This window comes from Quercus suber, unplaced genomic scaffold (genome assembly GCF_002906115.3).
Source record: "Quercus suber isolate HL8 unplaced genomic scaffold, Cork oak 2.0 scaffold_22, whole genome shotgun sequence".
Classification (NCBI taxonomy): Eukaryota; Viridiplantae; Streptophyta; class Magnoliopsida; order Fagales; family Fagaceae; genus Quercus; species Quercus suber.
The window spans coordinates 930,320-955,222 of record NW_027069487.1 but is presented as its reverse complement, the minus strand read 5'-3'; the positions used below and the strand labels follow the sequence as shown (position 1 = coordinate 955,222).

Sequence of the window (24,903 nt, the reverse complement as noted above, 5' to 3'; positions counted from 1 at the left end):
GACAATATAATTTTCATGATCACAAAAGTGTAGCTACTCTTTTTGATTCTAGTGTTCATTTATTTTCTGTGAATAATGATGATGAGATTTTTAATCAAAAAGATTATGCTAGCATCATTGGTAGTTTGCGTTATGCAACTGATTGTACTAGACCTAACATTGCATACGCAGTAGGAGTTCTAAGCAGATTTACTAGCAAGCCTAGTAAAGATCATTGGCTAGCTATTAAGTGAGTCATAAGATATTTAATTAGTACCAAAAACATTAGCTTCAACTAGTGAAAAGGCAAATTGACTTAGAGATTTGTTATATGAAATTCCACTTTGGGAAAAACCAATTCCACCTATATTAATTCATTGTGATAGCACTGTTGCAATTGGTAGAGTTAAAAACTGTTATTACAATGGTAAATCCAGACTTTTAAGAAGAAAGCACAGTACAGTGCAATCTTATTTGAGTAGTAACATCATAATTGTGGATTATATTAAATCTAATGATAATCTTGTAAATCCATTTATGAGGATACCCAATCCAAGGACCAGAGATCTTGACAATTGGGTTCAATGGGAAAAATGAATCATACGATGGTCATAAGAAATGCACTATATATATATATATATATATTTTTTTTTTTTTTAAATTATTTGTTTTGTAAATAATTTCTTAAATTGTTCATCCCTATGATGTAAGTGCATTTATCCTGTAATGTGAAAAGGTTGAGTAAAAAACTCTTAATGAAATTTGTAGCTCGTATGAGTGGGGTGTTAAAATTACAGGAGCACCCTTGACAAAATTTCACCTATGTGAGTGTGGGGGTGGGGCCGCTCCCTATGAGATTTGGACTTGATCTCAAATACACTCATAAAAATGGGATCAGCACATGGCCGTAAAGTGCTAGTTACAAAAGCTCATGTCAACACCTAAGTTGTTATGTGTAAGTAGTGACGCTTAATTTCCCTAAAATAGTCCTAGTTTAAGTCGAAGACCACTACGACTCTAGAGTTGAGATCATTGTTTTACCAAGTGAAGGTTCAATGCAGAACACACCTTCATGATGCATAGTGACTCGTCTTTGCCTGGTAATCTCTCTTTAACTAAAAAAATTAATATTAAAATGAGTAGGGGATTGTGGGAGCATTTTAATATTAATTAATTAAAATGAATAAATATTACAACATAAATGTAAAGATGTGGGAGTAAATATGGAATATGAGAAGTTAGTGAAAATATTTAATCCCACATTAAAATGAGAGAAACTATTTTATTCCTTTTAATTGTGGTGATTAATGAGCTAATATGAATTGACTCAGATATTAGGCTAGATATGTGCGCAAGGGAAAGGTGAAGGGTGGAGGTGTCAAAAGTGGAAATGAATCAGCCTCTTGAATCCTTCTACTTGACAGCTCATTTAGAATAATTACCATATTTGTTGGTGAGTCCATTAATTATATAACTCCAACCCATCAGATTAATATCCAACAATTAATCTTGTAACACCTACTACATCAGAATAATGGATCTACTTAATTAGATTAATTTGTGTGGTAATTTCGTAGTGTTGTGTAATTTTTCTCTTTAAATTAATAATATTCAGAAGTACTATTCAATTTCTTGTTGTATTATTTCCATTATTATTGTGTTTTGCACCAACAAGTTATTTTCAAATTCTAAATGCTAAAATATTTTTTAATAAAAGATATAGTCAATTAGGTTTAATTTCAAATTTGATTCTAATTCATTTTAAGTCAATTTAAGTTTTGGACTTCTCTCTCTCTCTCTCTGACAGTAGAAGTTATGTACTCACCTTTCCTTGCGAGTTTTCAACCTCTCTAATCTGCTTTCTTAGCAGATTAGAATCTCATGAAGTAGCTGTTTCTGAACAGCAGGCTCAGTTTAGTATTTTGTTCAGAAAATTTGAAATCTTGGTTATCAAACCATTAATGTCTCATTATGTCAATCTTTCTAATAAAATCAAGTTCAATTCCTTCAACCATTGCAAGCTCAATGTTCCGATATCAAATGTAATGAAAAATTTGTAAAGTAGGACTCTTAGGAAAATTAGTGGTAACTAGACTGATTTGAGGTGGTCGCCCTCCAAGAAAAGAGAATGAGAGAAACAAATAGGTTGAAAGGAAAGAAGAAATGTATATATATGACTGGTTTCTTATTGAGATTCAATAATATTGACACATATTTATACAGGCTGGTTTACATCGAGTTCTCTAGTTAGTTTATTCAAACTCGTGAAATTAATTGAGTGAGACAACTAACTAACTCACCAGCCAACTAATTGTTACAAATTCTTAACAACCCTTTCTTTCATACAACACCCCTTAGCCCTTCCAACAATTAGTAGTACACAATTAGAAGTAAATATTACAACATTTGGGCCCATTAAAAAAATTCATCAATAACCTACCTATCCTGCTTTGTGCATTCAACAAGGAGTTCTATCATCTATGACATTTCGATTTCTGAAGGTGGGGAGGCCCGAGTAATATCGTCAGGAATGTCGATAGTGCTCGTGTCTTCCCATCTTAAAGAAGTCCAACTATGTAAGTCTGGCGTAGATGAACTTGAAGCCCTCGGTGGAGTAATGATCTCTCCATTATAAAAGTATTTTGCAAGTCCAACTGCCTTGTTCCAAACTCTTACAGGGCTAGGAGTTGCATTTTCTTCGTTTGGCTCTTGATGATGTTGATAATTCTTTATTAATCGAATAAATGATAGGAGTAAACAAATAGTAGAAGTGGCAGCAGATATAAGGAAAAGACCCCAGAAGCTCTGGATGCTCAAAGGATCTGTATTATTGGATGTTTTGTCTGTTGAACACTCAGATGAGGGAATCAACCATTTTTTTTCTAGATCTGTTAGGCTACCATCTTCTGATAGTTTTAGTATGGCTTCTGAAAAATCCTTCCTTATTGGTGAGCCCTTCGGGAATACCTGGATGGAGGGTAATTAGAATTTAGTAGTGATTCCTACTAGATAAAAAGATGATCCTCTCAATTTTACTTGAATTAAAGACAGTCTATTTCATTGTTAAAATTTTAGTGTCTGACAAAGTATAGATTGTCACGTTATTTAAAAGTTTAAACAACATGGCACTAGATAGAACTTTAAATTTATAATAATATTTAATATAAAGCATGAAATTGATACAATTCAAATGGTGAGGATGCTAATGCATTTGGAATGGAATTACTAAAACAAAAATTATAGCATGTATGGAAAATTTTATTTAATCAATATTTATTGAGGATTTATGTCTTTAGAAGTCAGAACCAACGTCTGAAAAAAAATGAAGACTTCTTAGAAATGATGAACTAGTTTTAGCACCATCGAAAGCTTGTATAGAAACTATCTACAAAATTGTTTCTTTCCATATTCAAACTGTCTGGAATTCAAATTTTCTGCAAATAATTTATAAATACCTGAAACAATCTGAAAATGCATGAAAATTTTGAAATAAATTCTGTGATGGTCAGTGCTAATATGTAATATGCTTCTGTTTCTTTTCTGGAAAAATTCAGTATTGAGCTTTATTTGGAATGATCAACTTGAAGTTATGTGGAAACTGAAAGCCCACAAGGAGTTTTTTTTTTTGGTGTGTGTGTGTGTGTGGAGGAAAGAGAGCATGCAGAAGGACTAGTTATTACTTACAAAGCCAAAACCTCCAAATCTATAGGTCTGTGTGGAGGTAGTGAATCCCTTGCAATACTTGTTGATGAAAACTTTCTCATATGGAATTTCAAGAAAGGCTGCAGTTATGCTTTTGTTTCTGAAATGCTCTTGATAAGCAGATTCGGTTGTAACTTGAACAATGTTCGTTAACTTAAGCACTTCCCGCAGGTAAGTCATTACAAATGAATCACCATCACAACCAATTGGTGAATTGCTGCTCTTCAGCCACTCAATATCTCTAACTGGTTGCATTCGTTCCACAGTGAGCATTGAAGACAGATTAGCAGTGTAGCTTGAGGTTAGGATCAACACAACAAAAAGCCAAACTACCACCACCACTCGAGTGAGGTTGCTATAAACTCTCTCCCCTGCAAATTAATGGATTCCATTCATTAGAAATCTCATCTTGGCTGTGTTTAGTCTTTTCTCTGGGGGCTCCTATTGATTAGAAAGCAATTTCATTATAAGATGAACCTAATTGATCCTACAAGGGTTAATCCCTTTGTAATATTGGCATTTTGTTTTAAGAAAAATTATGCATCAAATGAAAGTTTCTATTTCACACGAGAGTATATTTTCAAGTCATATATGACCTGCAACCTTTCAGATATTCTGGCATTCTAAACCTTGAACATAAACCTACCTCTTTATCTCCCTCCATCTACGAAGTGCTAGGTTTCTCAAAATTAATTAATTACACATACAGAAATAAGATAAGGATTTGTGCCATGGTAAATCAATTATATTATTTTACATCCTAGACAGCCATAAGTTATTAGGGGTGGGTACAATGAGGCAGCCTTGAGGCTAATTAGACTCCATAAACAGTGTTGGAGACTTGATCTTTACCTTGTGCTTACTGCTATGCGTCACAGAGTATTTATCATAATCCCAAATATTGGTGTCCATTAAAAAAATAATAATAATAAAATAAAACAGATTATAGAAATTGTTACTTACTTTGAGCAAAGAACAGAGTGGAGAATGTGAACCAAAGTGTGGTACCAATCTGATTCTTCAGTGTGCCATTAAATTTTGGATTATATTGATGCTCCAAGAACCAAACTATAAGCATTGTGTACATTAAGACGACACCAGTCATTAACCACATTTTCCAGGTAAGAGGCTTCAAGAACATCCATGCTGATCCTTCAGGTTGTGCAGGAACTACCATGGACAACCCTGACTCGGCATATGGCTGAGTAAATTCCACATATTTTGTACGGTTGGCTAATATTGTCAAATCCCCAACAACAGCATAGAATGTCTTCCATTGTTTATGGTCCGTACAAAACAAGCATAGCTTTTATCAGAAATGAGTTCATAACCAAGAAACAAAACAAAACAATAGACAACATGAAAAAAGTGCAGGTTATATACAACTTATTTTAGTCATAGATTCACTACTCTTCCTAGTGCATTCTCTCTTTCATTCAAACTTAGGCTAACTATCACCAAAGTCATACTGACAGTGTTTCTTGTTGTGTAAGTTAGAAATGAGAAGTTTCGAAGCTACGAGAAACCATAAGAAAATTCTGTACAAATATATTTCCTCAATAGTCAAGACTCATTTTTCTTCCCTTGAAGGCTCTTTTCTTTGCAAGATCAAGACTGCAGAGAATTTACACACCTCTTTTTCTTCCTTTATAAGATAATCGAAGTTTAAAAAAGAAAAAAAAGTTAGGACACATGATATACTGTGTTTGGTAAAACATAGAGTGGAACACCTAGAGGGGGATAGATGATTCTATTCAAATTCGGTGCTCTATTGAATTGAATTTCATTTATACTATATATTAATATATCCAAAGGAACTTTTTGCTAGGTGAGTATAAACAATGAGGAAATTTTTTGGGAAGTTCATAAATATAAGGGAACATATAAACAAATTGAGAAATTAATGTGGGAGTTTGTTTGTTTTGTGTCATGCAAGTATGAAACGCATGAAAATTAACGAAGAGATTCAAGAAATTGAATGGTAAATCTAGAGTTGTTACCTTGTTGTAGACACAATCAATCAGATCCTCATAGGTGCCATTCAAGGGTATGAATTTATAGGGTAGAGAATAAGGCAATTTTTTAAGCACCTCTTTGAAAACATCAATGCACCAACCATCAAATTTGGAATTATCTAGGTTCCCGCTGTAGTCAACCTTTACAAACTTCTGAAATGAAGTTCTACCTGGAACTCCAATTTTCAATGGATTTTGTTCAGTAGGCATCGCCCAACCCTTTGGAACTTGAATTAGATATCCTGGCCAAGTTACTGGACCTACAATTTTCTCTGTACAATTTTTCATCTCAACGCTTTTTGAGAACCCAGACTCTGATGTCCAAAAGTCTAATTCTTCGTATCCTTTCTTTACAACATTTACTATCCTCAATATAGGAGTTTGTAGCAGCTTTCCTGCTTCAAAATGTATTTGGTCACTTAAACCAGAGAAATTGCTTGACAATAGATTTTCTAACATTATCTTTGGGCTAATTGAGTTATTAATCGTTCTCTCTATGGCCTGTGAAATTGTCATAATGCTATCATATGCTCTTAGAGCATAAATTCCAGGTTCGTGATTACGTTCCTTGGGATACTTGGTTTCAAAGATTTTTGTGAACTGACCATAGAAATCTTTATAAGAATTACTACTATTAGAATAGTAGGTCTTGATTCCCAAAGCACCTTCCATAGAGGAAATAACAGAGTTGTTAATAGAGTCCAGTATACTTGCAACACTCTCGGGAATTATCCAAGCTGACTCTCTCCCTACGAGTCCTACTTTCTTAGCTTCTCTGAACAAATGAGATACCATTGGTATTGATGACTGAAGAACGATAAAAGCCCGAGATTGTGTTGCTAACTGTAGTTTCAAAAGCTCATCAAGAACAAATCCCCCTGCATTAGGGAGAGAAGAAACGGGTGGAAGAACCAATTGGTACTCAATCTCTGAATCAACCTCCTGAAGAGCCTCAGATAGAAGACCTAACATGCCTGAGTCACTGCCATATGCATCATCTTCGTATATTGCTATAACCCTTCTCCAGTTATAGGCCCGAACAATTTCTGAAATGCATTCAATCTGAGCAGAATCATTGTTAGCCATTTGAATCAAGAAAGGCCAACGATGTTGCAGAATTGGTGAGGTTATAGCAGGAGCTGCAAATGAAAGAACTGGAACACTAGCTTTGTTTCCAATAGCAGCCACTAATGCTGTTATATTGCTATAACCCTTCTCCAGTTATAGGCCCGAACAATTTCTGAAATGCATTCAATCTGAGCAGAATCATTGTTAGCCATTTGAATCAAGAAAGGCCAACGATGTTGCAGAATTGGTGAGGTTATAGCAGGAGCTGCAAATGAAAGAACTGGAACACTAGCTTTGTTTCCAATAGCAGCCACTAATGCTGCTTCCTCCCACCTGTTCATGCCAACAATCACTTGCACTTTCTTTTCTTTAATAAGCTCATCAGCTGAACCAAAAAAAAAAGTTAAGAAACAATATAATTAATATCAAATCAAGAATCTGTCATAATCATCCTAATAAGAAGATAACTGACCAGCAGAAACAACTTGAAGGGGGTCTTTCCCGGGGTCTTTGAAATAGAGAGACAGCTTGTGACTCTTTGAATGGTGGTTGTTGAAGTTTTCAGCTGCAATTTCAATAGCTATTTTCTCTTCTTTCCCGATTCGGGAACTGACATCAATGATGGCACCAATATTTGTAACTTCGTTAGTCGTGTTAGCAGCTTCATCTCCATGAGAGAGTGAAAGAAGAAAGGAGAATAGTCCGAGAAAGAGGAGGCAAATCTTTATCACTCTTTTACGGGTAATGAAAGGGAAAGCCATTCTGAGAATTCGATAATTACGTTCACCCAAAAAGGAAATAAAAGAACACAGAAACTAGTCCCACTTAAATCTTAATGACTGCAACTATAATACATGGACATGGTTGAATACTATTCAATTCGCGCAAACGTGTATGATAAAAAACGACAAACGAAATCGAAGGCTGGCTGGTTTTAACATTATTCAAAATGTCGGAATAGAATTTTTGCTTTTTACGTATCTTTGACTTGGTGCAATGGTGCCTTAGTTAGACTTGACTGATTCAATCGAACAAATAAAAACGAAAAATAACAAACTCGATTGTGTGCAGGGAAAGGGAAAGTTGGCTTCTGATGGTCAAATTCAAGCAACTTTTTACGTGGCATTGTGGAAGATGTTGTTTTTGACTTGTGATGTTAAGAAACTTCATTACAAAATAAGTTGTTTAATTGCTTTCAAATACGATCAATGATACATATATCTGCGATGTCAACGTTTAGAGAGGATACGAAATTTCATGCGAGTTGCCACCCCCATATTATGATATTCAATACTCAATAATTTTTCTAATAATAAATTATTCGTTTAATACTCTCCAATAATATATGAATGAATGGGTCAACTTATCTTTGACTGATTCAATCGAACAAATAAAAACGAAAAATAACAAACTCGATTGTGTGCAGGGAAAGGGAAAGTTGGCTTCTGATGGTCAAATTCAAGCAACTTTTTACGTGGCATTGTGGAAGATGTTGTTTTTGACTTGTGATGTTAAGAAACTTCATTACAAAATAAGTTGTTTAATTGCTTTCAAATACGAACAGTGATACATATATCTGCGATGTCAACGTTTAGAGAGGATACGAAATTTCATGCGAGTTGCCACCCCCATGTTATGATATTCAATACTCAATAATTTTTCTAATAATAAATTATTCATTTAATACTCTCCAATAATATATGAATGAATGGGTCAACTTATCTAAATGTTTTTGTTAAATTTTAGCTTATAGCTTTCACAGTAAGAAAGTTAAAAAAATATATATATATATATATAGTTTTTAGTAACTCAAAACACTACTTTATTTATTTTAACATTATACTTTATAATACACTCAACATTAAAAATTTTATTTTAACGTTCAAAACATTAAAATAACATAAACAACACAATAAATAACAATTATAACTATCAACACATTAAAATACTAAGTTTTTTTTAACCCCACACATTATTATTATTATTATTATTTAAGTTTTAAGTTACAATGAGCTTCTATCTAATCTAATATTTATAACAACTTACTGGTAGTTGATACTCATATTTTTTTACATTTTCCTTTTTTGCTAAGAGCATTCACACCAGCTCAGTTAAAATCTTCTAAAATAGATGTACAGTACAAATTTTACACATTTTGAGAAAAAAACACCCACATCAGTGCGTGTAAAAATGTGTAAAAATGTGTATATATTTCCATGAGCTACAGTACTTGTATATATTTACATGGGTATTGTAGCTCGTGTATACATTAAAATAATATTATCAACTACCCAGCGCGCCAGAATAACCACCCAACAACTAAACCTAGCGCCACCACCAACCACTGCAACGTAGCACAGAGAATTAGACCAAAATCAACAGAAAATTAAACCAAAAATAATTGAAAAGCAATTAGAAAATTCAACTCAAAATCAAGACAAACCCACTGAAAACCCAACTCAAAATCAATCAAAACTCACAGGTAAACCCAACCTAAAAATAGTACAACCCCACCAGAAAACCCAGCCCAAACCATACTCAACGGAAAACTCACATGAAATGCCCAACGGAGCCGGATCTGCTACCAGTGCTGCTACCCGATCCGCCAAATCTTCCATTGCTGTCGTCGATTAGGGGTGGGAGGTGAAGGATCGTCGATTGGGGGTGGGAGGGGAAGGATCGATGGTGGAGGAAGAGAGGGAGGGGCGAAGGAAAAAGGGAGGGTGAAAGCGAGAGGGAGGCTGAATCGGTGGAGGGCATCGGCGGCGAGCTGGATCGGTTTCAGTGTGGTGGATCGGAGCTTGGAGATCGGCTGAGATTTGGTGGTGGATCGGATGCGGATGGGTTTTGTGATTTGGAAGAGGAAGGCAGAGAGATGGGTGTAGAGAGAGAGAGAGAGAGAGCAAGAAATCAGAAAATGGGTAGAAAGAGAGAGAGAGCGCGTATTTAAGAGAGGTAGTTAAAGAGAAATAATTAAAAAAAATGGAGTATAATGAATATTTTATTGAAATATCTTGTAAAATAGATGAACTGATGTGGGTGTTTTGTAAAAGTGAATGTGTAAAATAGAAAAAGTAGGTTTTTAGTGTAAAAATGGATGTGTAAAATACACATTCTAATGTGAATGCTCTAAAGAAACACATTTGAAGGTTATTGATTGCTAAATTAACTTTTTAGTCAATTTAGCAACGATATGATTGCATTGATTTTTTTTTTACCCCACTTTTTAAACATAACTAAGTCAAATTTACCTTCCCCCACACTCCCCCCCCCCCTAGTTTTGCAATTAAGTAGCCCTTTTATGTTCTTTTATTATTTTTTCTTCTCTCCAAAAATTTTCCTTTTTTATTTATTTATTTATCTATCTCTCTTTCCATTCTTCTCCGCCTCATCGAGCTTCCCATCTGAGCACCATCCTTTCACCAACAAAAATTCCCAATTTTCATTAACAAATGACAAAATTTTCCCCCAAAACTTTCCACTTTTCACCAACAAATCACAAACTTGTTTTGTAGCGCCTACGTACTCTTGAAAAATAACATCACATCACTCAGACCAACCTATCAATTAGTACCCACAAAATTCTTCTTGCGACCTCCCTATCAGTCCTCGTTAGGGTCAATGACTCTTATCATGCCTCATACTCGCTAGGAGTTCAGTGCATGAGAAAAACCAAGCGTTTTTAAAAATGAAAAAGAAGTTTTCACACACCTGATTTACTAAAAGAAAGAAGAAAATCACACACACATGATTACATTGACTAATAAAGTATGACCAATATTATCTTTTTCGAAAATAATTAAATTCAATGTTGTCTTTTTTAAGAACAATTAAATTCAATACAATTATGTGTTTGAGTTTAATTTGGGAGCTTAATACATCCCGAGCCTTGGTCCGTGGTGAATTATACTGTGGATTATTCAGCCCAAAAGAAAAAAAAAATTTTGTGGATTGGACTTCTGTATTTGTCCAAACTGGGCTTCGTGAGGCCTACCTTTTGGAACCCATATGCTTTTTCGAAACACCCAGAATACCAGAATTTGCAAAAACAAAACATAGCCTAAAATACAGTGAAAACCCAGAAAAATAAATAGAACCAAAATTCCACTACTTTAATTGTACTCAGAAACCCAAGAAAGCAGATTTAGATTCAGGGAAAAGAATAATAAAAAAAAAAGGGTAAATTTTTTTCTCATTCTTCAAAATAAAATCTGTGTACGTGTTCAGAGTTCATACATTATGGCTAAGCTATACCTATATATACACTTTCTCTGTACTCTGTACACATTCTCACACGCTCAGAAGTAGAAAATTGCACAGAAACTCAATTATAACACTTCAACCCCATAACACAGAATATCCAACACGGCTTTCACGCGCCAACACATAACCCTCATTTACCCTCCCTTGATCCATAATCTTTAGAATTTCCAATCCATGAATCCATTACCCACGCGCCGTCTAGAGAAGCCAGATCGAAGAGAGGGAGTGCGAGCCTTGGGGTTTGAAATTTTCGCATAGGGAGAGACAGGGGGGGTTTGTACTAGGATGATTGAAGAGGAAACCACCGCCTTTTTGTGGCTGTGGTGTTTAGAGTGGAGGAGCTCGACACATTTGAGTCTGGGTTTGAGCGAAATCGAGAGTGGGTCGGTCAGAGAAAGAAAAGAAAGCACCACCGCCGTCGGAGAGCAGAGCTCGAAGCTTTTGGCCATGGAGTTTTGGAAGAGAGAGAGAGAGAGAGAGGAGTGTTTGAGAACGTTCAAGAAGAAGGATTGGGTAACCGGGTTGATAAGGAAGTAGTGGGTCGGGTTAGCCTGACCCGGTTGGCTGAGAGTATTTGAAAAGTTAAAAGCCATATAATTATCCTAACGCAAAGTAAAAAGAAACAAATTTACGCCCAAATAACAAGCCCAGTCCACCGAATATGTGACTTATAAGCCCATCAGCCGCCGAACTTCCAAAATTTCACAAAGGCCCTTCAAGTCATAAAAATGTATATTTGGTCTCAAACTTTATCAAAATAAAATGATTTTCTTTAAAATTAATAAAAATTTTAAATGACATTATTTTCACATTTTTATTGAATTTAAGCCCTTGAGTTTCTTGTTGTTTCTTTGTCTTTTTTGCATGAAAAAAAATGCTTGGACAGGGCTCGCAATACTATGAAATACTATGGAATGAGGTAAGTTTCATTAAATTTGCCATGCAATTTGCTTTCCTAGTAAATGCAATGCAATCGCATGCTTAGTTATGCTTTCTAGTCTTGTTTTTTAGAATAAATTGTTCATATGTTCATGCATTTGACATGTCATCTCATTGGATAAATTTATGTGTTTATATAATCACATGCTCATGCATTTTCCCATGTCATTCTCTAGGGTAGATTGTACAAGTTTCACATGGTCAATAATGAACCAAATGCCAAATTCTCTAGTTACCCTTTAAATGTTCAATCTTTGGATTAATTTTGAAACAATGTCCTATCCTTTGGGATAGGTGTTGTGGGGTGTCTAACCAAGATTTTGAATTCTAATAATTATGGAGATTGTTTCAAATCGTCTATTGGAATAGAATATTTTGATACCGATGTATATCGATGCACCGATTCGGGATTACACACTACACAAACACACACACACACACAAAGTTTGGCTACAAACTTGGTTGTAGCCTAAGACTACAATTTTACTCAATATATATATATTTTTTATTAAATGTGAATTTTGACAAATCCATCATTGGATTACATTTTCTTCTTACACCCTTTATACTTGCAAAATTTTCAAAAGATAAAAAATCAATAGCTATGTTATCAATCAATTATTAAAATTGCAAGTTTTTGTAGTCTTAAATTATACATAATCCATTTTTCACTGAATGTACACAATTTTATTACATAAATGCACTTAAATTTTTTTACGAATTTAGACAATCTGTACATCATATGTACTCAATCTATAATAGAATTTATAAAATTCTATACACTAAACTTATTCATTTTTCCTAGAATGTACACAATTCTGTGTGATCAATGCACTCAAATTTCTCTAAGAATTTAGACAATCAGTATATCAAATGTACACAATTTTTCGTTGAATTTACTCAATTTTGTACATTCATCATATCCATTTTTCACTAAATGTACATAATTTTTTGTTGAATTTACAGAGTTTTGTACATGTAGCATATCCATTTTTTACAATTCTGTACAAAGAATGCATTCATTTTTTATAAGAATCCATGAAAAATTTGTACATCAAATATACAAATTTTTTTTTTTTTTTTTTTTTTTTTTTTTTTGTGTTTTTGTTTTTGTTGTTGTTGTTGATTTTACTCAATTATATACATTNCTCCTCTCTCTCATGTGTCTCCTCTTTCACAACCTAGTGCCACCGACCACCATATCCACCCACCCATATCACAACCACCACATCCACCCTCATCGCCACAGCCACAACAACAACAGGAAAAAAAAAAAAAAAAAAAAAAAAAAGCCTCCACATCCAAAGCCACAAAATCAAAGAATCATTCAAATCAAAGAATCACAAAATCACAACAAAGACCCAAAACCACCCCGTCAACTCACAATCCAACCACCGAGATCAAGAATCCACCAAAATCAATCAAAACCACTGAAATTAAACTCACCTATATCAAATTACAGAACCCACTCACCGAACCACCGCAGAGACCCACCACGAACCACTATAGAGACCCACGATCCATGAAAAACCACCGCAGCCCAACCACACCAACATCAACATCCCAGCCACACCCAAGACCCATGAACTTAGGATGCAGAGAGAAAGGGAAACAAAGAGGCAGGGAGAAAATGATAGAAAGAGTAAGAAGGAGTGGATGGAGAGCACAACAGAGACAGTGAAAAAGAAAGGAGTGGATGGAGAGCATAAGATCAACGGCGGCATGTGGGTATAGAGATAGTGCAGAGATCAGAGGGTAATCGAATCAGACCACTGAAAATCAATCAAAACCACTAAAATTAAAACTCACCTATATCAAATTACAAAACCCACTCACCGAACCACCACAGAGACCCACCACGAACCACTATAGAGACCCACGATCCATGAAAAACCACCACAGCCTAACCACACCCAACATCACATCCCGCCCACACCCAAGACCCATGAACTCAGGATGCAAAGAGAAAGGGAAACAAAGAGGCAGGGAGAAAATGATAGAAAGAGTAAGAAGGAGTGGATGGAGAGCACAACAGAGACAGTGAAAAAGAAAGGAGTGGATGGAGAGCATGAGATCAACGGCGGCATGTGGGTATAGAGATAATGCAGAGATCAGAGGGTAATCGGATCAGACAGTGTGTATGAAGATAACAGCGATGATGATGACGAGGAGAGAGCATGTGGGTTTGGAGAATAACGACGACGGCATGTTTTGGCGAGCTATGGAGGGCTTGCCTAAGAGAAAGACACCAGAAGAGAAGACAGAGAAAGAGAGAGGATGAATAAAAAATGATAAAGAAAGAATATTTAAATGAAGTGTTAAATAAATTAGAAGTTTTGATGTAAGGAAGATTGTAAAGTGGTGTGTTATATGTTATAAATTTGGGTTTTGAGATGGTAAATGCTAAATTTTTTAGAATTGTTGATGGGAATGCTCTTAATAGATTACATGGTGATGATTATATTAATAATGGTAGTAATAATAAGTTTGTAGTTGTAGATGGCAGATCACTTGTATCCTTAACAAAAGTAATACAAGTTTGCCTATCGAAAAAAAAAAAAAAAGTAATACAAGTTTGAACTGTCAAATGCCTTTGAAACTTGTCCTTTTAATTTTTTTTTTTTTTAAAATATAAAGATCTATTTGAAATTTAAACTGTCCAAATTCACGTGGGTAGTGTCAGGGCACACCTCCACACTTAAAAAGTCTCTTCTTTGATGAAAAGTAAAAGCAAAAAGCCAAGAAAGTTCAAAGAAACATTAGTTAGTAAGAAGTGAAACAGAAGTGGAGCAAGTCTGGACGAAAGATGAAGAAGAAGAAGAAGAAAAAGAACCAAAGACAAAAAGGAGATGGACGATGATTGGCGAAAGGGCCTCGCTACCAGAAAAGTGGAAAAGACAGTAGGGATTTGGGTATCTTTCTTTTTTTTTTTTGTTGGTTTACACTTTACCGGCTGATTTTTATTTTTCAGCTGATATCCAGTATTTTTCCCGGTATGTCCCAGTATACCCAGTATTTGGAGCGGAACGAAACAACCATGTTTCTGTTCCGGCCTAAGCACTGGTACAAAAAATTCCGACCGTACCGACCGGTACGGTACGGAATCGACTTCCTTGCTATGAACGCTCTCAATTTTTTTTAAGAACGCATCAAATGTATAAATTTTTTAATTGAATCTATATTTTTAATGGATCCATTTTTTATTGAATGTACACAATGCTCTACACGAACGCACTTAAATTTTTTTAAGAATCTAGAAAATTTGTATATCAATTGTACAAATTTTTGTTGTTGAATCTACACAATTCTGTATGATGAACCCACTCAAATTTTTCTTAGAATCTAGAAAATCGATACATCAAATCTATACTATTTTTTGTTTAATTTACAAAATTTTTTACATTCAACCTATCCATTTTTCGTTGAATGTTCACAATTCTGTTACATCAATGCAGTTAAATTTTCTCTAAGAATCTAAAGAAATCTGTACAAGAAATGTACAATTTTTTTTTTTTTGATGAATTTACACTATTCTTTACAGTCAACATATCCATTTTCCACCAAATGTACATAGCTTGGATGTTCATATGCTTGAATGCTCACATGATTTGGATGCTCACTGTAGACGACTAAATTTCTAGTTTGAAATAAATCAAACAAGTAAAATAGTTGCATAAATGCGAATTTGTATTGATGATTATGGTATAATTCTCTGTAATTACAAAAGAGTTATCCTCTGATTCGATCTCCTTGCAAGACTTATTGATTTGGATTTGTGGTAATGTGATTGTGACTTGAACACAAAATATCCTTCAATTTGGTTGAGGGATGGATCAAAAATTGCTAAAACGGAATTACAATGAATTTCTGGCTATGAGCTTGTTAGAAATCATTTGTTCTTCATGTTCTTCGTGTTCTTCGAATGTTCTTCGTGTTCTTGGATTTGTGGTGGAAGTTCTTCGGGCCTTTAGAGGCTTGAATCCGTAGAGCTTCACTAATTTGTGATTTGTTGATGTTTTCGGACACTTTAGGCTTGATTCCCGTAGACTTTTGGATCTAGGCGGATGATTTGGATGATTTCTCTTCGAATGTTCTTCGTATTCGAAGTTGAAGTTCTTGGAGGCTTTAGGGCTTGGTTCCGGCAGAGCTTCTGGACTTCTAAGTGCTTCAAATGGTTTGGTCTGTTCCTAAATGGCTTAGGAAGGCTTCTATTTATAGGAGTTTTGGGGTAGGTAAGCGACACGTGGCGGAGTCTGATTGGTGACACGTGGCGGAGTCTGATTGGTGACACGTGGCAGAGCTTGATTGGTGACACGTGGTAGAGCTTGATTGGTCTGCTTATGTCATCGCCTGCACATGCTGGACTGATTGTGTCATCGCTTACACGTGCGAGACTGCTTATGTCATCGCTTACACGAGCTGATGCATGATTGGTTCTTGTATGACACTTGGCGAATTTCTGTTGGCTCTTGAATAGTAATAGTAAAACCTAGCAGCAGCATGTGGCGCTTTGTAATTGGCTGCATTTTGTGGACTTGGTAGTGTGACGTGTCAGCTTGTGATAGGTCGGGAATTTTCCTTCTCTACAAATGCCCCCTCGAGACTCGTTCACACACGCAGTTTCAGAGTGTGGTGTGAGAATGAGTTTCGAAAACAGACTTTTAGTCTTGGCTCTTCAAATGAAGTGATTGAAGGTGGCGAAGCTTTCAGCAGGATGAGATAATTTCCGAGGAGTAAACCCACCCATATGAAAGGTTTTGATGAGGCCGAAAAGAGATCTGCGAGTATTTGAATGTACTTGCATGACTGTGCCTTCTCAACAGAGGTTAAATTGAAGTAACTTCAGAAGAGTGTTTTTAGATTGTTGGCGGCGATCACATGGTGTAGAAGATGGGGAAGACGCGAGGATAGTGGCTGGGCATAGCATACAGAGTCATAGGGGTAGCCTCGTGCTTTTAAGAGCCGCTGGTGAAGTTATATCAAAAGAGTATACTTCGGATTACGGCGAGGCCATGTGGGAAAGTGGTTGAGTGCGCTTGCGTCATCGTTTTACCCAGGTTGAGGTAATTTCAGAAGCTTATGGATTCTGGAGATCACGGTGTTGGTGGTGAAGAAGACGGGGATGAAGCAAAGCGAATGGGTGAAACATATGCCACCATGGTTCTGATCCTGTATGTCGGGAACCCTCTGGTGTAAGTGTTTCTAGGAGATACACCTTTGAAAATGGGATGGCTGTATGTTTGCATGGGTTCTGACAGTAGGTCATTGAATGTGCGTGCGTAATGGGACCATACTGACAGACGTTAAGTTGAAGTAATTTCAGAAAAGTTCATTCTGAAATACTTCAAGTTGAATTTAAGTTGGAGTAATTCCAGAAAGTGTGTTTTGAGGTACCAGCAACGATGACCTCTGGATCCCACGCCGATGGGAACATGGAATATGGTTTTGACAACCATTTACCAGCCCCAAAAGCTGAACTCTGATGAACTGGTGCCCCGGAGGTCTTCTTTTTTTTTTTTTTGTTGGTTTACACTTTACTGGCCGATTTTTATTTTTCAGCTGATATCCAGTATTTTTCCCGGTATACCCGGTATTTGGAGCGGAACGAAACAACCATGTTTCTGTTCCGGCCTAAGCACTGGTACGAAAAATTCCGACCGTACCGACGGTACGGTACGGAATCGACTTCCTTGCTATGAACGCTCTCAATTTTTTTTAAGAACACATCAAATGTATAAATTTTTTAATTGAATCTATATTTTTAATGGATCCATTTTTTATTGAATGTACACAATGCTCTACACAAGCGCACTTAAATTTTTTTAAGAATCTAGAAAATTTGTATATCAATTGTACAAATTTTTGTTGTTGAATCTACATAATTCTGTATGATGAACCCACTCAAATTTTTCTTAGAATCTAGAAAATCGATACATCAAATCTATACTATTTTTTGTTTAATTTACAAAATTTTGTACATTCAACCTATCCATTTTTCGTTGAATGTTCACAATTCTGTTACATCAATGCAGTTAAATTTTCTCTAAGAATCTAAAGAAATCTGTACAAGAAATGTACAATTTTTTTTTTTTGATGAATTTACACTATTCTTTACAGTCAACATATCCATTTTCCACCAAATGTACATAGCTTGGATGTTCATATGCTTGAATGCTCACATGATTTGGATGCTCACATGTTGGATTGATGCTCCTGTGATCTATGACCATAATGTTTGGGTGATTAATTTTCGACACTTCTCCCTTTGTTTGTTTGCCTCTTTGTTCGTTTCTTGCTTATTTAGATTCTAGGGTTGGGGTGTGTGTATATGCGTAACGACCTACCCAGTAAATTCCATTTAAGTAATCTAGTAATACAAATGAGGGCCACTTCTAGCTACGCAGCCGGGGGTGCTTAACCCCATCCTGCGATCATACCCTAACTCTATACTCAATTGTGTAAACCTTCATCATGGAGTTATTAAATGTTACCTGAACCTATAATCAGACGAGGGCTCCTTCTATGCCTCTATTTTAGAGGCATTTGTGAACGGTTTTAGACCCCTTAAAACACAACCAGATTGAGTAGCCTAGTTAATTAGCCAAGTTGTTACTTAGTCAAATTATGCAATTCTAGGTTAAAACAATCAAACAATCATATCAAGAATATAAAGCAGCGGAAAATGATCGATCGAGTCTAATTTTCGATCGATCGAGCCTTACAGATTTAGTCCAATAAATCTGCAATCACTCGATTCCAGTTTTACAAATAAACATACTTTGAGCAAGCTTAAACAAGACTAAACATATTGTTTTGATCATGGTTTGCCAACATTACACATTAGAGTTCTAAATACATAAAATCCTAAATCTTTAGAACCTAACAATTTGCATTCTCTCGGGCTTGTTGCCGATGATGAACTCAAATTGTAGTGAGGGAGAACAAGCAAATTACATACCCCACCTACACGACAGGGGGAGGTAGAAAAAGGGAGTGTGGCCTACAGCGCTTATAGTGACCACTCCATTGAAAATAGTGAGTTAGACTTCAGTTATTGCTGGATTATAGATAAATGGAACTTTACTTAGTAGGGTCACCATGCACACATGTGCACCCATTTCTAGGTAATCCTTTATTTATTTATTTATTTTTTATTTTATGGTAACAGGACTTGCAAACCTGCGATACATTAGGTCCCCACTTCAAAAACACACACCTTATAAAAAAGAAAAAGAACTCAACAGTTTCAGTCAAAACTTGACATCAGCAAGGTCAAGTTTAATAGAATGGTATTTTATTAGATAGTTTGAAAAAATTGCTAATTGGCTACATTGTTTAAAAATTAAGATTATTATGCCATTTTTTCCAATAAACTGTAAAAAATTAAAGATGTGATTTTTTGTATGTTATTTTTACACCTGTGACCTGTCTTCAGAGAACAAGGAAACCAATGTTTTCCAACTGCTGTTCTGTTCTTTGTCAGAAACAAAATCTATGAAACCCTGTGGCTCCCATTACAATCAAGATACCTGATACACTTCCTTTGCCAGTTGAAGTCACAATGACCAACGAGAGCCCTTGCAAGGCCTTTTATTGATAATCTTGTTGTTACTTCATGCAAACCATGGATTAAATTAACAATAAAATTGAGTACCTTTAACCATTCCAAGTCGATTGATAGGAGCTGATTGGGACTAACTAGTTCGTTTAGTTGGGTGAACAGCGCAGTGACTAAGAGATTGAGTTGCTGAGTTTCTTAGCTATTTGAGCTAGCAATTAGTTGAGATTGGTTTTTGAGCTGGCATTTAGTTAGTTATGATGTTAGTGACAGTTAGAATTAGTTAGTTCCTAGCAACTTGTAACATAATGTATAACTGTAACTGATAGTTGATTAGCTACTATAAAGGGCTATGGTTACTTGTAATTCACCGTCTTAGGAAATAATAAGCAAAAGTACATTCTTCTCTCTCTAAGCTCTTCCTCTTCTTTCTGTGTTCTAATTCTTTAGGAGGCCTAGTTCCCTCCAAAAGCTACTCGTAATCTTCTTAATTCCATAAGAACCAGTGGGTTCTTATCATCAATGCTCTGATATCAAATGTAATGAACGATTTGCAAAGTTGGACTCTTAGGGAAATTAGTTACACTTGACCAATTCATGGTAGTCACCCTCCAAGAAAAGAGAATGAATGAAAGAAATTGATTGAAAGGAAAGAGGAAAACTGTGACAAATTTCTTATTGATGTTCAACATTTGACAAGTATTTATACAGGTTGGTTCGCTTCAAGTTCTCTAGTTTGTTGACTCTTAACTCATGTAACTAATTGAGTGAGACAACTGACTCACCAGCCAACTAATTGCAACAAACTCTTAACAGTCCTTTCTTTCATACAATAACATTTAGGCTCATTACAATTTTTTTTTTTTTTTTAATGTAAAACCTACCTATTTTACTTTGTGCATTCTGTAGTAGGTTTAGGTGGGTTTACAAGATCAAGACCAAGGCTGATGGATCTGTTGAACGATACAAGGCTCGCCTAGTTGCCAAGGGCTTTACCCAGGAGTATGGCATTGACTATGAGGAAACATTTGCTCCTGTTGCTCGCCTTACATCTGTCAGATGTCTCATTGCTGTAGCTGCTGTTCGCCGTTGGCCTCTTTATCAAATGGATGTGAAAAATGCTTTCCTCAATAGAGACCTTCAAGAAGAAGTGTACATGCAACCACCCTCTGGCTATCCACACTTAGGCAGTCAAGTTTGTCGCTTTCGCCGTGCTTTTTATGGCCTCAAGCAGGCTCCTTGAGCTTGGTATGAAAAGTTTAGCTTAGTTGTTGCTCAACAGGGTTTCACTTCGAGTCTTCATGACACTACTCTCTTCGTCCGAAGATTTTCTGCTGGTATCACTCTTATTCTTCTTTATGTTGATGATATGATATTACTAGAGATGATTCTGCAGGTATCTGCTTTCTTCAGCACTTCCTTAGTCAGCATTTTGAGATGAAAGATTTAGGCACTCTTAGCTATTTTCTTGGGCTTGAGGTTACCTCATCCTCTGATGGATACTATCTTTCCCAAGCTAAATATGCTTCTGATCTTCTCTCTAAAGTCGGTATCACTGGCTCACACCCTTGGATGGTGAACCTATATCTGATGCTACTCGCTATCGTCAGTTGGTTGGTAGTCTGATCTATTTCACTATTACTCGTCCGGATATTTCACATGCCGTGGGTATGGTTAGTAAATTCATGGATGCCCCTCGTTCTGTCCACTATGCTGCTATTCTTCGGATTCTCTGATATGTCAAGGGTACACTTTATCATGGTCGCACTACTCCTCTCGATCTTCTCTTGAGCTTCATGCTTATTCAGATGCAAACTGGGCAGGTGATCCAACTGATCAATGCTCTATCACAGGTTTCTGTTTCCTGTTGGGTACTTCTCTTGTCTCATGGCGTAGCAAAAGCAGAGATGTTGTTTCCCGTTCTAGTACTAAGGCTGAGTATCGTGCCTTTGTCGACACCACATGCGAGCTTGTCTGGCTTCGCTGGCTTTTAGCTGACATGGATGCTCCACAGCCCACTGCTACTCCTTTTTATTGTGACAATCGTGGTGCTATCTACATTGCTTATAATGATGTCTTCCACGAACGCACCAAGCACATTGAGATCGACTGCCACATCACTTGCCAGCATCTCAAGAAAGGCAATCTCAAGTTGTTCTCCATCTCATCTGCTGACCAGCCTGCTGATATCTTCACCAAGTCTCACCCGCCTGGTCGTCTTCGAGATCTTATATCCAAACTCCAATTGGCTTCCTCCTTGCCACCTTGAGTTGGAGGGGGGATGTTAGTGTATAGATTAGGCTAGAATTAGCCCATTGGGCTTAGCCCAGTATATTACTTGTACTGCACACATACCTAGCCTATATAAGGCTCTCTTTTGTACATTGTTTTACACACATCAATATACAGACTATTCAGTCATTCTCTCTCACTTTTATATGTTAACATCTACTTTCTTTTATATCTTGAACACCATTACTGAGAGAATGAGAGAGAGAGAGAGAGAGAGAGTGATAGAGGCTATGTGTGAAGAGGGAGGGAGAGAGGACGGGGCGGTTGAATGAGAAGGATATGCTAGGGTTTTAGTTTTAGATGTTTAGTTTTATATAAATTCAAAACGACGTTGTTTTGATAATAGAAACTTAAAAAATGAAAAAGAAGAAGAAGAAGAAGAAGTTGTTTTGAAGGTTAGAACCTAGGACAGGAACTTGAAACCACACATGCTAACCACTAAGGCAACATACATTTATCAAATGTAAAAAGAACAATATGGCTGGCCATGTTTTTTACTTTAAAACCATTTTTCGATCTCCATAATGGTGTAAAAGTCGCCGCAATAGCGTCAATGTTTAGAGTCTGCCTTGTGAAAAACTTAGCAGCAATGATGAACTCCAGCGTGGCCATCTCTTCCTTTAGATCGAAAGTTAAGCCTTCCCTGTCAGTAATCGACAATCCATTATAGTGGTTTGTCTAATCCTCCATAGTTAAAAGTGATAAGTGTTTCCCTGGCCCTTGAAAAAATAACCCACAATACCTTAAAGATAATCTTGTTATCTTAAAGGGACTAAGACACCTACAAGGAGGGAAAAAATTTCTACAGCCTAGGAGAAGTTTGGATATTCCATGCTTTTGCTAGCGACAGAGAAAATTTGCAGTGATTATTTATATGGTTATTTTTATAAAAATTTAATAAAAAAGAAAAAAAAAATTGGAATATGACATTCTTTCTCCTATCTAACTGCTTTGGCAACAATTGAAACAAAAACCATCAAAAGGAAAAAGCAAATTTAATAATAAATGCAATAAAAAATAATGTTATTCTTAAAGTAATTGAAATAATCAAATATTTGTAAATTCACTAAAGTAATATGTTCATATTTTTAATTATATCAATCCTAAAATTTAAATTCCTAAATAATTTTAATGACATATTATATATAGCCTAATTATTTAAGCAAAGTATTAATAGGTACATGCATTTATTTTCATGTATTATTATTTATAAATCATGCATATTAATTATTTTATGTAAAATGAATTTTTTGATAATTTTTAAATATTGATATAACAAATAATTAATTAGAAAATAACATTCTTCTCATGTTTAACTACTTTGGCAACACCACCGCACACCCTAGGTGAGATGGTCACTCTACAAGTATAAGTGCTTGTAAGGTGTGGGGGACAAGAGTTGGGATTCAAGTCTTCAGGAGGGTGCTTCATACACATATAAACTTAGATTAGGCTATAGTAGAAATTATATATTGTAAAAAAAAAACCTACTTTGGCAACAATCGAAATCAAGTAAAAAAGGGTAGAAACAATTTTAATTACATGCAATTAAGAATATATACAATGTTTTTTTTTTTTTTTTTTAAGAATATAAAAGATAATTGTACATTTAAAGTAGTACTAGAAACAATTAAATATTTGCCAATTAACTTAAGCAATTGGTTCATATTATTGATTACCCTCATTTTCTAATGGCATGTAATATAATTGGAATTTTTCATAAGTATTATAGCATGTAACAAGTATTAGAGCTTTCACATCAGACTAGTTAAACTAGTCTGATGATACAAAAAACCACACTTTGTATTTATTTTAGAGATATGTTTGTATTATGTGGACAATTTGCCGCGAGGAATAACCACACTTTTAACAATACATAAAAGCATCTTATCATAGCTATTTGCTTTAGGAAATTGCGTTGTGATTAATTCGTTCTTAGTTTTCATCGCTCGCTCTTGTGAACTTTGAAGTCTAACTGGATGAGCGGATGTATGATAATCATCCTATGTGTTTGTCCTTCTTTGAATAAAATCTCATAATTATTGAAGAAAAGTTTAAAATATTAATAGTGAAGAAAAACTGATACCGGAGTGTCCCAAGTTCTATTAAGCCCAATCTGATGCTCGGTCCGGCCCAGATGTTCTTGAAGACCAGAAGTGCAGCCCATAATTTTGAACATTTTTTATTTTTATTTTTTATCATTAATAAAAAGAAGTCAAATAGTCTTTAATTAGTGTCTCCTAAGGTGTATTAGACTTGTAGGGATAAAGGCCCAAAAATTACATATTGGGCCTTGGGCTTAATCCACAGGTTGAAGACATAAGTTGGACCGAGGAAGGGAAAAACAATTATGGAAGACTCCAGCCATAGAATCCCCTAGGTAATGGACGAGCAAATAGTGGTCCGAGGAGGAACTGCTCCTTGGATATGGTGACGTGGCTCAAATCTATATTCCAACAACCCATGTGACCTTCCAGAAGGCTCTAGTGGTAAGGATGGGCATCATATATATATACAAAAATAATGGAAACTGATAAATATTTAAAGAAAAGCTGCTACTACCGCATTTAATGCACTGCAGCTACTTTTCTGGCCGCATTTATGTGGAGAAGACCCTTGAACAGTGCTGCCTTGGCCACCGCCACTCACAAAAAGCCAGAAGGGGTGTTTGATGGGATGGCTCGGGTGATTGACAAGTGTAAGGTGAAGATGATCCAAGAGAACTATATAATGTGAGAACCCCTCCACGAAGATGGGGATCGGAAAAAGGGAAAGGGAGCGCTTAGCAATTAAAGCAACACTTGTGATCATCTTTAAAAGGTTATAATACAATTTGCCTTCTCAGACATCACATTCACTCAATATTATTGACTTTGTTATTGTTTAATTATACTTAAAAATCCATACTAGCTGTTGTTAATTTTGCTAAGACCTAGTTCTACAACCCGCTCTCTACAAATTCTATTGTATTGGACTCATTGGGCCAAGGTCTCATATACCCTTGGACTTGGGCTACAAAAAGGGTCCTTACAAGACTTTATGTTTTATTTTACCTAGGCATACGAGTATTTTATTGTGCTTCTAGTT

At 35.7% G+C, this 24,903-nt stretch overlaps 1 protein-coding gene across 1 annotated transcript; it reads right to left on the bottom strand.

The window, feature by feature from the left end:
• Positions 1-2,125: 2,125 nt before the first annotated feature.
• Positions 2,126-7,580, bottom strand: LOC111997391 (glutamate receptor 2.4). The gene is made up of 6 exons (XM_065764529.1): positions 7,237-7,580; positions 7,054-7,149; positions 5,682-6,883; positions 4,645-4,951; positions 3,664-4,052; positions 2,126-2,946 (listed from the first exon to the last, which is right to left on the bottom strand). The coding sequence occupies exons 1-6, from the start codon at positions 7,523-7,525 to the stop codon at positions 2,458-2,460; spliced, it is 2,772 nt and encodes a 923-aa protein (XP_065620601.1). The 5' UTR covers positions 7,526-7,580; the 3' UTR covers positions 2,126-2,457.
• Positions 7,581-24,903: the final 17,323 nt, after the last annotated feature.

Coding starts and splice junctions, on each gene's coding strand:
- LOC111997391 (XM_065764529.1), bottom strand. CDS start 7,525: ATGGCTTTCCCTTTCATTACCCGTAAAAGAGTGATAAAGATTTGCCTC. Junction 7,150..7,236: donor CCTTCAAGTTGTTTCTGCTG/GTCAGTTATCTT, acceptor TTTTTGGTTCAG/CTGATGAGCTTATTAAAGAA. Junction 4,952..5,681: donor TTGATTGTGTCTACAACAAG/GTAACAACTCTA, acceptor AAACAATGGAAG/ACATTCTATGCTGTTGTTGG.